Source organism: Oryza brachyantha, chromosome 5 (assembly GCF_000231095.2).
Source record: "Oryza brachyantha chromosome 5, ObraRS2, whole genome shotgun sequence".
NCBI classification, from domain to species: domain Eukaryota; kingdom Viridiplantae; phylum Streptophyta; class Magnoliopsida; order Poales; family Poaceae; genus Oryza; species Oryza brachyantha.
In genome coordinates, this window is record NC_023167.2 from 4,203,670 (window position 1) to 4,218,782 (window position 15,113).

A 15,113-nucleotide genomic window follows, 5' to 3' on the forward strand; every position below is an offset into this window, starting at 1 on the left:
AACCAGATCCCAGGGTGTCAGCAACACGAATTGTCATTGCCCTGACCGGACATATCACATACGGGGCAGGGGCGACTGCGTGGTTTTTTTATTTTTATCGAAAAAGTCTAATAACATATTTACAACGAAAAATAATTAGTGAATAAACTTTTATATATGTATTCTTAGCAATTAAAAGCTAAGGCTTGAAGAAAATAAACTTCAATAGAAAACCCCAAAATCCAAAATTAAGATTGAAAATTTAAATTTTGGCTTATAAGCATAAGTTAGAGAAAAAGACGAGGGTTATAAGTTGGTAGAATGTCCTTGATCATGAAATAAAGTTTGAGATCAACAATGCTGACTAAGGTATATAGATTTTATATACACATCAATGAACAGTATATCCAGTGAAGAAATTAAAGGGTGGCAATCGGCCATGGCGGAAAAGACAGAACAGAAGGTCCACTTCTATCAGTTGGGAGTATACGCTTTGCCTGAACCCTACCATATGCTTGTTTGCTCATCTCAATATCGGGCGTTTTCACACAAATCCTACGTCATTCTTGAGATGGTAAGCTTCTCCAAGAATTCTCCAGCAACAAGAAGCTGCAACAAGATGGCTGTCAAAAGAATTCACCAATGAATACATCTGTAGTTCTGTACAATAGTACATTTCGACTAGAATTCAGATGTTCCAAGAGGAAATACCTGGCATCAGTTTAACAACCCTTACAAGGGGAAAAATATCATACTAGGACTCTACTCATCTTCCACCTCAGGTGGCAATGTTGGGCTCTTTGAGCACACAGTAGTGTTGTGAAGCTCCTTTACTATCTCAGCTGGGTTACATGAACCTGGAAGTCAACAAAGTTAATTTTTAAGCATTTATAAACTGGGATGAGTCAAAAAAATGGCATAGATTATAGTTAGGGGTGTATTTGGGCCTGCCCATGATCCCGTTTATAGGCTTGATTAGCCTACAAGCAGGTTTGCCAGCCATCTTACACCCCTAATTATGGTTAATCATACTTATTTTGTATCTGCTAATTAGAATATAGATCCAGTCTTCAGATATTAAAAATACAATCCAATAATAAAGATCATCTACATATATTGATGGAAGGCAATAACATTATCAGTATTTTGCTTTCATCAGGAATTGAAATATCAGAAATAGGCAAAAAAAAAAAAAAGTTCAAACACAGTTTGGCAAAGACATACTTGAGCATTTCTTACTGTCCCATACAGCAATGGAGGTGGGAGTGCAATGTGGGTCGCACATAGCACGGTTGTCTTCATGCTTTACATTCATGGCAAGCATCCACGATCCAAGAGTAACATCTTCGTAATCAAACATCCTTAAACTGAGAGTTACATAAAGAAAAAACAATGATATCATATTAAAAAAACAGAAAACAAGGATGGATTAAATAAAAATTTGCTGATAGACTAGTCTATAATATATGAAACAAATATGAAATTCCAAATGTAACTCAAATCCTGTAAATGGAAGTAAGCAGGATAAAGAGAAACTACATGATGTTTATGATGGATCTGTTACAGTTATGCTGATTATTGTTTCGATTGACAAGAATGGTCAACTAAGTTGTTCCAGTGCTTTCACTCTATCGCCAGGATGGGAAAATGACTGGCCAACCTATCATTATTTGCAGAAGCTAGGGATCCAACCACCTCCGAAGAAAGAGCATATAGTAAACCAGATGCATGGCTGAAGTACTCATTGCCTAATAATTCCCATGAACTTTCGTACCTGAAATGAAACACTTGAGTCATGAAACAGTAGCATGATCATCAAACAGGGCAGCTGGAAATCAACATTTCAAAAATACCAATACATGCCAGACTGTCAGAGGTGTTTGTGTGCATTGGACAAGCAAATCAAATCACCGTGAAAAAAAAAGGAGGCATGTAAAGAAAAGGGAAGTATGTAAATAAACTTGGAAACAACGTATGTCTCAAACTTTTGAACTAACCACTTCATATTTGGGTCGTTGACAACTGGACCCTTTTTCATGCAACCAATGTATGTCTGGTGATGAGGCCTGTCCTTCGCAAGAAGGGCAGCAAGTCTATCTGGCTTGACAGAATGATGGAGTTATACAACAGATCTAAACATTTAAGCAACAGTTTTTGTACATGGAGTCACAAATTTTACCTGGGCGCAGATAGATAGCATCATCAGCTTTGACATAGAAATCTGCGTCGAACATGTCATAAGCTGCTTTGAAAAACGCTAACCTATCTCATGGGCAAGAAGAGAAATTTAAGATTACTCACATGTGTATAAAAATGTAGAGACAAGAGGAGAGAGAGTTTACATGAGGTTTACATTTTCTGTGGGGGCTTTGAATCTTCTTCAGCATCAATAAACAAGAAATCATGATACATGTCTACCTCTTTCTCAAGATCTGCAATTTTTTCTTTATCTTTGGTTCGCGCAACAACAAACCTAAAAGATAAGCCAGTTCCATGTTCCAAACTGAAATATAGAGAGATCTACCTGAGTTAGCATATAAATGATCACTATATTCTTTACTGATCAAACATTGAATAGATGAATGACCTTAACTGAATGTGACCACTTTTTAAGACAGCTACATTACTAAAGGAGAGTGTATTTATAAATTTCAAACAGAATGTGAGGGTAAATTGTACAACAATCAGTTTTTGATAAACAGAAATTTTCTCATCAACATATTTTCTCTCTCAAGTAATGTGTTTCAGTACACCTCTTTACAAGAAGTGATTGTTAATGTCCGGAAGCTGAGGTGTTATTAATGATTAAGCATTCAATTGTACTCACTAATTAGTATTACACTAGTTTGATTTTACCTTTATGGAGGTATGTCAGATATTCATTGCATTTAATCCTAACTGAATGCCAATCAAGATGGCTGATCTTGATTCTTGACTTTTGGACAAGGCATGTTATAGAATTGACTATCAAATAGACAAATGTGCATGAAAAGAAGTGGCCTCGCAATGCTTTGGCTGTGGCATCATTACCCTGAGATTAGACTGAAAGGATTAAGAACCTATTTTCCCAAATCCCAGTGCTAATGGTGTTCCAATCTACACTGCTTTAATCTGATATCTACATTGAAATAAAGTGTCAAATCATATGCAGAAATCTGGTCAAAGATTGATTACTCAAATTATTGCTTGGTTTTAAACCACTGAAATGAAATCTTCTACATTAGCATCTAGATAGATAAAGATTTGCATCTGGCATTGAGGACCACTTTTACCTTGAGATTAACAAACATTTTATGAAGAAGTGAACTGAAGCAAGCATTTATTTCTAGTAACATGATACGTTGGACATACTACAAATGTAATTATTTAGCAATTCCAGTATAGTTTCCATCAGGAAGAATTAAATATTCTCTTCGTGCCATCACATTCTGAACACCACCCTAGTTCTACAGTCAAAGCCGCAAATAGAGACTTTACAACCTAAGTCTCAAAGCAATGAACTGCATTTCTGTTAGATATTAGGAAAGCACTTCTTAAGTTGCCACTGCCTATTGTAAGCATCAATCCTTAGGCTTAAGGATTAGCTGTATAAAAGACTTAGATAGCCTTATAACTTCAGTTTTAGTCATCGCTGTTGAGTTATGATCCAAATCCTTAGTAGAAGGGCCGACTTTAACGGAGCGAAGCGGAGGCCCGTCGCCGGACTCTATGGATTTTAGGGTTTCACCATATATATACCTCTTGTAAGCCGCCGTATGGCGTTGTAACCTCATCTCGAAATAGTGAAGATATTTTGCTGGCTGGCGCCCATGGTTTATTCTCTCCTGCTTTAGGAGTGTTTTCCACGTTAAATCTCGTGTCTTCTATGATTGATCTATTGTGTTCATCGTTTATTTGCCTGTCGTTTCCTAACAATCGCCAGACAATCAACTTATTAAAATATATGGATCATGAACAACCAGGCTGGTTACAATATATAGGAATGATAAACTATTACTATAGTTTTTGCTGCACTTTGTCAGTATTGATATTAGATAATAGCAATTTTCTCCTGTAAGTGTATGTCCGCCTATCTTCCTTTCATGTATTGAAAATACTTAACCTAACAATAGCTTTTTATGTATTAGATATTTTGATGTGCTTCATATAAATCTATAAGTGTATTACATGTTTCTTTTGCTGGTATGCACATATACACAAATAGAGTCAAATTTTAATAGCAGAACTGTATACATGGTTGATTTAAGTTTGTAGTTACTAAGTGGGCCTACCAATTAAGACCCATTTACCAATATTGAGAACACCTATGCCACTACAATGTACAATGAAATGGTTGTGGCAGATTTCACCAGTTGCCAATTCATATATCCTGTAACTCCTAACGATCTCCACAAAGAGGGAAAATGTGCCAATGCACCCTCATTATAGCACCCTGCACATTGCAGGGAAATTTGCTTGATGAAATTGTGGTAATTTCTGGTTACAAACCAAACAGCCAAAATCATGGACACCTTGGCACGGACAAAGGAGCATTCATATCATTTGATCAAAATTACTAGAGCTTATCTGAAAGTTTATAATAGTGGGATCACCATTTGTAATGATCCCATCGCGGGTAGGAAAATACAGATCACACATTGTAATGATCAAAATACAGATCACACATTGTGCATTAGCGATTGAACCAGCTCAAGAAGCCGTCCCTTGATTAAAATATGTTGAAGAGTAAAGCATGTGAGATGTAACAGTAAACAAAGGCAAGACAAAATTGCAATGGCACTACAGATCCCATCGCGGCATAAGCTAGGCACACGGCTAGAAGCTTCTACCGCAAGCGTACGACGAGTAGCAGCAATCCAGAGCAAAACAAAGTAGCCAGATCCAAAGCGGGTAGGAATGGAGGAAAGCATGTGGAACCTTACGATGCCTTCGGGCCTGGGCGGGAACCAGGTGGCGCGGAGCGCGGCGCGGCGGGCGGCGGATCCGATATCCGTGTGCACCCCGACGACGGCGAGCACCTTCTCCCTCCCCTCCGCGGCGGTGTAGTTCCGCGAGGAGGCGAGGAAGGAGCGGAGGGTGTCCTCGGCGCGGCCGCAGCGGAAGGCGACGGCGGCCGCGGGGGGCGGCGGCTGGTGCAGGCTCGCGGCGCGGGCGTCGGCGCGGGCCCCGGCGGAGAAGGCGAAGGCGAGGGAGGCCGCGGCGACGAGGAGGCAGGCGAGGGAGAAGAGCAGGAGGAGGCGGTGGGCGGAGGCGGGGGAGAGGGAGGAGGGGGCGCGCGGGGAGGCGAAGGCGGAGTAGGGGCGGCGCGGCTTGGCCTCGTCGTCGTCGGGCACGGGCACGGGCAGGGAGCGGTGGTAGGGGAGGGAGTCGTCGGCGGAGGGGTGGTGGCGGTGGTGGTGGAGCGGCATTAGGTGGGTCTGGAAGGTTCTAGAAGAGGGGAGGGGGAGCTGCTGCTGCTACGAGCTGTGATCTGATCTGCGTCGCCTCTCGCCGTGGAGAGCCTATTAGCCTAAGCAGGTGTTTGCTTTGGGTTTAAGCTTCACTTTCACACGCACAACAGCGGCCCGGATGCTGCGGCCTGAGACCGGGCTGAAAGCGGAGCGAATACGGACAGATAATACATGTATCGTATTTGTTTTTATATTTTTAGACGGATATGGAAACGGATACGAATATATCGGATACTGAAACAAATATGAATTATCTTGAATACGAATAATGATCAGATGTAGTCGAACACGAATATGAAAACAAATATTTCTCGAAACATACAAATCACTCAAACCGTTCGTAGAGCCAAATGGCACACACATATAACTAACTTAATCGAGATAGCTGTTATTTTAGGTCTCATCATAGATTAAACAAGTTACATTTAGTTTCACGGGTAACAGATAAGTGACATAAATACACCATATAGCACACAATAAGTTCAACAAATACTGATAGTCCAATAGCATAAAAGTAATTTGCAGTAAATTGGTTGATGGGCCAAACCTAAAATTAAGTGGGCTGAACTGGTTTCAGGTGTTCGTGGATATCCGCTCATTACAATCTTCGGATATCCATCGGAATATCCGTATCCATCGGAAACTGTCATATGTATTCGTATTTGTATCCGAAGAAAATTATCCGTATTCGTATTCGTATCCGAATTATCCGAGAAATATCCGTTCCGAGTTACCTCTGTATCCGTTTTTTTTCTAGAACGGACGGAAACTATCCGCTCCGTTTTCAGCCCTAGCCTATGCTGGTCTTCGTCTGGTCACTGAATCCGTTTCACCGTCTTTGCGTGATTTTTTTAATCTAAAATACTATGGTATGGTATCCCGCTTCAATGGGATATGAGTACGATAACGATAACGAAGGTGCGCGTCACCAGTCATAGCCGCACTTGCACCAAAATCTGCTCTGGCCGCTCCTCCCCGCCATCTCCTCACGGCGTCGAGGAGGCAAAAGTACAAAAGCATGCAGCTGAGCATGTGCATCCGTGCATGTGCATGGCATGCATAATTAAAAAAAAGACAAGAAAAAGAGCATAAGGTTGGGCCGTCGGCCAGCGCGCGGCCGGTGTTGGCCATGCGACGAGGACGGTGGCGGCCGGGAGCAGCCAGCAGCGGAGCAATGTCAGCTATGGCAGTGGCGACGAACTATGATGGTTGCGATGGCAACGATGATGACCGTGACGACGACGACTACCGCGACGACGACTGCAGCAACAACGGCGACGACGACGACCGCGATGACGACTGTGGCAACAACAGTGGCGACAGTGGTCGGGAGCAGCTTGCGGTGGTCGACAGCAGCTACAGCGCCGGAGACGACTACAAAAAAGGCTAATGGAAGCGGACACCTAGATCATTAAACAGCACATCGGTCGTGATGATCGTCACCACCCCTAGCTTCCCAGCCACCATGTCTCCGCCGTCGACCTTGCCGACGCGGCTGACCCCGATGACGTCCGCTCCTTCGACGATGGCCTCATGCCTTCGGTCGCGATGGTGGCCGAGAGCGGCTAGCGACGGTCAACGGCAGCTGCGACGGCGACGACGACGGCCATGACGACGACAACGAGGATTCACTACTGATGATATAATATTGTTCATGATACCACTAATACTAAATATGTTATTTTTCAGATATCATACATGGTACATGTAAGGTACCATGTTACTTGAGCATGTTATCTTAAAGTATCATACACGTTACATGTGAGATACCATGTTACCTGAACATGGTATCATGCCTGATATATTTGAGGTATCATGTTACCTGAGAATTAACATGTTACCTAGGAATTAACATGTTACTTACCCAGAGTAACGATATACCGTTCCAAACGGTATACCGTACAGTAGTATTCTTTTTCTTATTTGTATATTTTTATTAAAAGTTCTCAGAAATAGATTTTTATAAAAAAAACTAGCAAATTTATAACTGGGGACGAATCACATGTCAAACAGTGATAGGGGTGCTCTAACGACGGTCTGACAGAGCTATACAAACTTGCAGATGAACTCATTCTACGTGCTTCCTCGGCAATTTGTTCATAGGGATAGAACACCCTGTAGTAGATGGCAAGGGGAAGCCTGCCAATTTTCTCTCCTTCGTTCGAGTAATGTTGCTCTTCCACACCCGTAGTCGCTTGTTATGTTGGATTCCACACCTAGCTAGTGAATATTTTATATTTTTCGTTCACTAGCTAAATGTTAGGGTATAAATTTGCTAGTTTTTAAAACTAAAATTTATTTTAAAAAATACAAAAAAAAATGTCTTTGTATGATGTTGTAATTCAAGCCTGTCTCGGCTTGTTTTCACTGAGCAGGGTTTTGGAAAGTGCTGGAGAATTTAGAGTAAGCGAGGTGCATCCAAGCGTCATGGGCCAAAATTAAGGAGGGTCCTCTATGCAATATATACCATATTAGACTAGGCAGAAAAGGTTATTTTGCCTCTCTTAACTATATGACTAGTTTAATTTCGTTCCTAAACTATGTACAACATATCTCTAATCTCTTAAAACTGGTATAGAGGAAGTACCAACTAACAAGGCACTATTAAGTCTGGGTTTTATTAACATGGTGATGGCTAGTTTGACTCGGTTATCATTTTGTCTGGTGTTGACATGGTATTATAAGCAAATCTAAAAGATTGAACTTAAAAATAAAATATGTGAGACGTTAGAGAGGAGGGAGAAGATGAAGGGCAACGTGAGCGAAATGGGTCCCATAGTATTTCCATCGTTCGTTTGATTGACATATGTGCTATTTATTTTTAATTTCTTAATTTTTTCTTATAATGTCACATTAGCATCATGTGAGACGAAAATCAAACTCACTGTATAGTTGAGCGAGTAGAATGATCTTTTCCTCATCTACTATGGTTCTAACCTCGGTACAAATTCTAGTGTCGCAGGTAGCCCTCAATGGGCCGTTGGAACCCTTTCGATCGAGAGGCCAGCATCCAGCACAGGCCCAGGCGACAGGCCGAAGGGCCCAGCCCATTTGAGAGAATAGAGATCGATCATGATCATCAGGAGTAAAAAAAGAAAAACGATTTAAACCGATGCCAATTTTGCAATTGCTTTTTTTTTTAATAATTGAAGTCCATACTCCATAGTCTATTACTCCCTCCATCCCATAATATAAAGATATATGTAACACCTCAGCCCATTTGAAGCATGTTAGAAGTGTGACCCAAGTAGAAGTGAAACTGTAGAGTACTACCTTCAGAGTTTAGGTGGGTGAGCGCATGCTTATAAGCCTATGTGCTTCAACCATGTATATTCGGGTTGACCCTTTTACACAAAGTGAGGACCCCATGTTGACCCTGAACGTGGGTGACTAATGCGGATTTTAGAGGCAGGGTGTTACACTATCATTAACACATAGACGAACTAGGTGCATGTAATGTGGTCGGATGTTTTGACGTTGAAAAATATGCCAGTTAAGATATAAATTGCATGCATATCTTATATTATAGGATAAAAAAAAAGCAGTTAGAACTTACATTATGGAATGGAGGGAGTAGATTGGAATCAATGGATTTTTTTCCATGTTCCTTATGAGATGTTGGATCCTTATTTTGTATCTCAAAATATTTGTTGATTGCTTATATGTAGTTAGAAGAAGGGAAAAAGTCTATGCTCAATTGGTTATATATGCACTGCTGAACGTCCATGTTTTGATATGGATAAAATATATTAATATTATCTAAAAACATATTTTTCATGAAATATGTTATACATCTTTTTTATAAAAGATTATTTTTTAATTTAGTTCATTATCTAGCCATCGTTTCGTAATATTAATAAGTTTAATGGACAATTTGTAAAATTTTTAATGGGGACATGTGGGGTGGCCACCTAATAATTTTGGAATTTTGGAGTATAGATACAACGACAGTTAACTACTATGAATTAGTACTGTGATATGTCACAGTGCTACCTGCTACTTCCTCGAGGGTGAGGTGATGCACTGGAGATGAGGTGGGCCTCCGACTACTCCTGAGATACGGCCTTCTCAACCCATAATATTAGATATAGTTTTTATAAACTCTCTATCATCAAAAAGAAATTAGTACTAGACACTACTCTTCCAATGCAAACGTCACTATTTCATACTTCAATTTAATGCTACTTATCTCACATGATATCTTAGATGTTGTATAGAAACCATGTCTCATGCAAGACATGGTTTAATTCTCTTTCTTTATTTATTCACTTGCCACATCATCTTTCATCCTATGTGTCAATTTATTTAATATTATGGACACTATCCTAGTCATTGGGCTGGAAATGGCCTAACAGTACCCTTGAAACGGACGTCACGGTTTCATTCGAACTTTAACTCATCATCGAATGGTACTGTGACCGCAAATGTCTATCCATACTTAATAAGTAGTTATTGGTATTCGTCACTGTTAAGGTTTTAGACAAGGACAAAAATTTATTATAAGACTAGGCCGACAAAATTTATTATAAGACCGCAAATGCCTATGGTTTGTTTTAAAATAATGACTGGCGTTCCATGCAAATGATGAAAGTGATGAATCAAACTATATAGGGAATTTCCTAGAACATTTCTATTAGTCCATTATTTATGTTATTTCTATATTTGTATCGCATTTTAACTAAATTTATAATTATGTGATTGTGGTGTTCAAATGATCCTGGTATACGGTGTCAAACTTGCGGTGTAGGACTACCTAGCCAAAAATTCATGGCTAAGCTATTGTATCTATAGGTAGTAACGAGGTTATATATAGTCGGTTCGGATATGATCATAAAGGCATAAATATGTTACACATTAATAAACTAAATGTTTATTATTTTATATTAGATTTACACTATATATAATTAAATAAATTATGTTGTGTTGTGATTTAGTTGAATTATCGTTTGCAGTTGCCTGGGTGAAGGAACAGGAAGTGGGCATACAAAATACACGTTCAGATGATCAATGAAATTTATTGGAGAAAATCCATAGTCTTCCTCAAGTGCTCTCCTAAGTTACCTCGTCACTTTTATGTACAAGAGGTAAGTTCCATTTTCGAATTCAGACCCGGAATCTCCTAAAAACATCAACTTCAAACATACTCCCTCCGTTTTCTAACATGTTTGATTTTTTTACTTGTAGTATTTGATCATTTGTTTTATTCAAAAAATTATGAAAATATCATTTATTTTTCTTGAGACTTACTTTATTATCAAAAGAATTTTAAGCACAACTTGTCATTTTTTATATTTATATTAAATTTTTGAATAAGATGAATGGTCAAACGTTACAATAAAAAAAGTCAACTATCTTACATTATGAAACAGATGTAGTACTTTATTATATATTAATCTAGATTCTAGAAGGTTTTTGGGGGCCTATAAGGCCATAAGTAATTGTTGAAAGCTTATGAAGGATGTTTTTAGATGGTTTTGTCCTATATCAAACTTTCTTCTAAGCTGTCCAAAATGTAAAACAAGTCACGTGTATCTCTTCCAATGTGAACTTGTTTGGACCTTTGGCTTTATAATTGTCATGTTCGTTAACTTATAAAATAGAGTAGTTGTTATATATTATCGTTAGGGTTTGGATTTTGTTTAGATTATTTTGTCGCTTTACGGTTTTGCTGCTGGATTGGTTTGTGTAGCCCCAAGTTTGTTAACTTAATCATTAGCATTATTTATGCCTATCTGCATGCTTTGAACGTGGACCAACACAAATAGGGGTTCATATGTGCCAATTTATAATATCCGATATTGATGAGGGTCTCTATACGGGTCGGTTTATATTACGAACACGGTATTAATGAGCACTTATCAGTGCGAGTTAGCGGCACGAGGTGCACATGCTAGGAAAAAGGCCCATCAGTGCTGATTTTTATCAAACCAATTAATACTAATACGGCGGTCCAATTGAATTGAATTGAATTGACGTGTTGCGTGAGTGTGACAAGGTGCGTGAGATGAGGAAGCCGACTAGGGCCGTGTTCTTTTTTAGACACTGGTAAGTTAACTTCTCTTAGCATGGAAAACGTAATAATATTATACCGTTTAGCAGTTCGGAAGGTGTTTGCAAAAACAAGCGATAGTTGCAATTGATCCGTTTTCATTTAACAGGCCAGGAGATTTGGTCCCTGTTTCTCCATCATCCATTAATGGCCCAAAAATCAGATGTTTTGGGGAGAACGTTACAAACTCAGGAATTTCCATTCTATCAGTGCGAGCCCAAAAACTGGTTTTGATTTCTCAAATGGGAAAAGATATAAGTCGGTCTAGTCTAAATTCCAGATGGCGGCAAAGTATAAACAATATTAAAAATGATACTAGGCCGCGTTCGTTTAGATAGAAGGGGTGTTAGTTATCCACCGCAGAAAAAGTAGTGATAAATTAATACATGATTAATTAACTATTAATTATAAAAAATTGTAAAATAGATTAATATGATTTTTTAAAGAGTAAAGTACATGGCCGGTCCTTAAACTTGTAGCGCAGTACCATTTAGGTCCATAAACTTAGAAAGTGCACGTTCAGATCCATGAACTCGTTTTAATGTATAAAATCATGGACCTGGATGGTACGTTAAAACGAGTTCATAGACCTGGATGGTACATTTAAACAAATTTATGGACCTGGATGGTACATTACAACAAGTTCATAGAGCTAAATGTGCATTTTCTAAGTTTATGGATATTTTTTAGAGAACACAGTACAACACAGACGTTCACAACGCACGCACACTCTTCCCTAAGAACGAACGCACGCAAACCCTACCCCTATGTGCACCTCCGAGGCCTGATCAGCGGGGCCGGCGCCTACCCCTGAAAGCACAAAGCCGTTAGAAAATCATGGAAAATTCGCTCTAACAAGGAGTCGAACCCAGGACCTTAGGTGCTACTAAGACTCTTGTAACCACTAGGCTACATGCCTTTTCGCAGTTTATGGACATAAGTGATATCGCGCCACAAGTTTAAGGACCGATAACTTTTTAATATTTTTTTAAAAAAATATACCGTTTAGCAGTTCGGAAAACGTGCACGAGAAAATGGGGAACATGTGGGTTAGGAAGGGGGAGCTGAATGCAGCCCATTGTGTTTTAGCAAATAACTACAAAACAGAAGTGTCATGGACCAAACCCATGTTTTTTGAGTGGCCCACAGCAAATGCAACAGAACGATGATGTCTCATGATAGCAAAATTTGTAAAACAAAAAAAACTTGTTAGGCTGGATTTGTCTTTATCTCAATGCATATGTGAGTTGAGTATGGACGTAATATTTTGCGGAATGGTATATATGTATGTGGTATGATTGTTAATTGTTTTTTTAAGAACCGTTCTTAACTGTTCGTAAGATTTTTAAACGAACTAGAAAGCATTCAATTAAGGTATCAAAATAGTTTCAGCTCAAAATCATGTGTCCAAGTGAATTTGGTGGTCATTTTTTGGGTGTTTGAGAAAAAAAACCAAACTACATATTTGCTAACAAAAAATAATTTATAAATACAACTTTTGCATGTATGTCTTAGTGGTATAAAAGCAAAGACGAAAAAATAAATCATGACGATAAAATTACAAAATTAACTTTAAATTTAAAGTTAAAAATTCAAATTTTTGGCCAAAGCTAGCGAAAAGACCGAGGCTTTAATATTAAAGTTAAAAGTTCAAATTTTGGTAGAGGCCAGCGAAAAGACCGAGGCTATTTGCCGGGTTTGGCTGGTGGAAGGGAGGGGTTAAGTTATCCGGCACGAAAAACATAGTAATAAATTAGTATATAATTAATTAATTATTAAAAATATAAATAAATTAATATGATTTTTTAAAACAACTTTCCTATAGAAATTTTTTTAAAAATACACCGTTTAACCATTCAGAAAACGTCAGGAAACAAGGGAAACGCCGAGCGGGGCCATAGTCAATCCTCGAATCGCATGTACGTACAGTACGTCTCCTCGACGTAGGCACTGTTTATTTCCCAAATTTTTTTCTAAAAACATTACGTTAAATCTTTGGACACATAAAAAATATTAAATAATATGAATATTATAACTAATTACACAGTTATGAGAAAAATCGTGAGACGAATCTTTTGAGCCTAATAAGTACATGATTAGCTATAAGTGCTGCAGTAGCCACCATATATTAATGGCAAATTAATTAGACTCAAAAGATTCGTCTCGCGGTTTTTAGACGAAATCTGAAATTTTTTTAAATAAATTACGTTTAATGCTTTAAATATATAACCGTACGTATCGGATCTGACCTTTCTTTTACAGATTTTTTCTAAGGGCCTTAATTGCCATCGCAAATCAAATTAAACTTGCTCAGCTCACCCATGGCGGGACGAAACATTATTGATACCGTACGATGTTGACGTTTCCCGTATGACCTGTCTCCGTCACCTTAATTCCTCCATAGCAACATACTATGAAGAAGGTGATTAAAAAAACAAACGACGCATTTACCACCGAGAACTAATTTATAAATAAAAATTATATATATATTTTTAGTGATATAAAAACCAACAATAAAAAATAAGCTGTAGTGAAAACCCCATAGTCAACTCCAAATTAAATATTAAAAATTTAAATTTCGGTTTATAAGCATATACAATGTCGAAAAGATGGGTAAAAATTGCTTAAACACCCACTTTAGGCTCTGTTTAGTTCTCAAAACAAAATTTTCACGATGTCACATCAAATGTTTGGAAGTATTAAATATTTGTAAAAAAGACAATTACACATATTACGTGTAAATTACGAGATTAATCTTTTAAGCCTAAATGCGACATGAGTAGACAATACGATGCTACGGTAAATATTTGCTAATTATGGATTAATTAGACTTAAATACTTAATAACGGAATTTGTAATTTATTTTGTTATTAGACTATATTTAATACTTTAAATATATGTCCCTGTATCCGATGTGACACTCTAACCTAGATTTTTTCAAGTAAACACGTCCTTAATTCGATTCAGATGGACAAAAATTAACCAAATCAATCCGGCGGGGCAGCAGCTAGCTAGCTAAACCTAGCTCTAGCCTGGTCCCTCCAAGGACTTAAAATTCTCACTACTAGCTAGCACTACTACAGAAACCTTTGCATGCAGTTGCGCCAAATCGTCTGTGAAAATACAAATCTTTGCATGCGGCCAGGGCATCCGCATGCGTGCGCTTAAGCCGACCACGTGGAGAGAGAAAAAAATCATGAAAAAAATAAAATTCCAAAAATAAAAAAGAAAAAACCTAGCGCCGCCGCCCGCCCGAGCTCGCTGCAGCTGCCCCTCCCTCTCTCGTCGTCGCCGCCACCGCCCGAGACCGCCGCATACGACTTCTTTAGTAGCCCATATGGAAAAATCGATTTTTCCATGCGGACGCTTAAGTGAGCCACATACAAAAATGAGTTCATTTTTGTAGATGTGGCCCTCTTAAGAGGCCCTTAAGCAGCAATGATCCTCAATTTTTACATACGCTATCAGTTATGATTCGTTTAGAAATATAAAGGGTCTCGTACAGAAATCACTTTTTAGTAGCGTAGTATAGCTTTTTTTTTTTAGAACTATCCCTGGGACGTTGATGCATGAGCTAATTAAGGTATCGAGATTTTGACTTGATCGATCGAGTTTCGAACGAGTCCACCGACGAA

At 38.6% G+C, this 15,113-nt stretch overlaps 1 protein-coding gene across 2 annotated transcripts; it reads right to left on the reverse strand.

Moving 5' to 3' along the window:
• Positions 1-285: 285 nt before the first annotated feature.
• On the reverse strand, positions 286-5,483 carry LOC102718742 (probable beta-1,3-galactosyltransferase 12). Of its 2 annotated transcripts, none has more exons than XM_040523826.1 (8): positions 4,897-5,483; positions 2,333-2,482; positions 2,159-2,241; positions 1,977-2,076; positions 1,640-1,753; positions 1,204-1,346; positions 691-836; positions 286-588 (listed from the first exon to the last, which is right to left on the reverse strand). In XM_040523826.1, the coding sequence occupies exons 1-7, from the start codon at positions 5,385-5,387 to the stop codon at positions 742-744; spliced, it is 1,176 nt and encodes a 391-aa protein (XP_040379760.1). In that variant the 5' UTR covers positions 5,388-5,483; the 3' UTR covers positions 286-588; positions 691-741. The 2 variants fall into 2 exon arrangements, with proteins under 2 accessions (XP_040379760.1, XP_006655076.2); XM_006655013.3 differs by having other exon boundaries at positions 286-602.
• Positions 5,484-15,113: the final 9,630 nt, after the last annotated feature.

Excerpts from the sequence above, each read along its gene's own strand:
- LOC102718742 (XM_040523826.1), bottom strand. The coding sequence starts at position 5,387 with ATGCCGCTCCACCACCACCGCCACCACCCCTCCGCCGACGACTCCCTC. Across the intron at positions 2,483-4,896 it reads AGGCCCGAAGGCATCGTAAG|TTTGGAACATGGAACTGGCT; the intron begins GTTCCACATGCT and ends TCTATATTTCAG. Across the intron at positions 2,242-2,332 it reads TCAAAGCCCCCACAGAAAAT|GTTAGCGTTTTTCAAAGCAG; the intron begins GTAAACCTCATG and ends CCCATGAGATAG.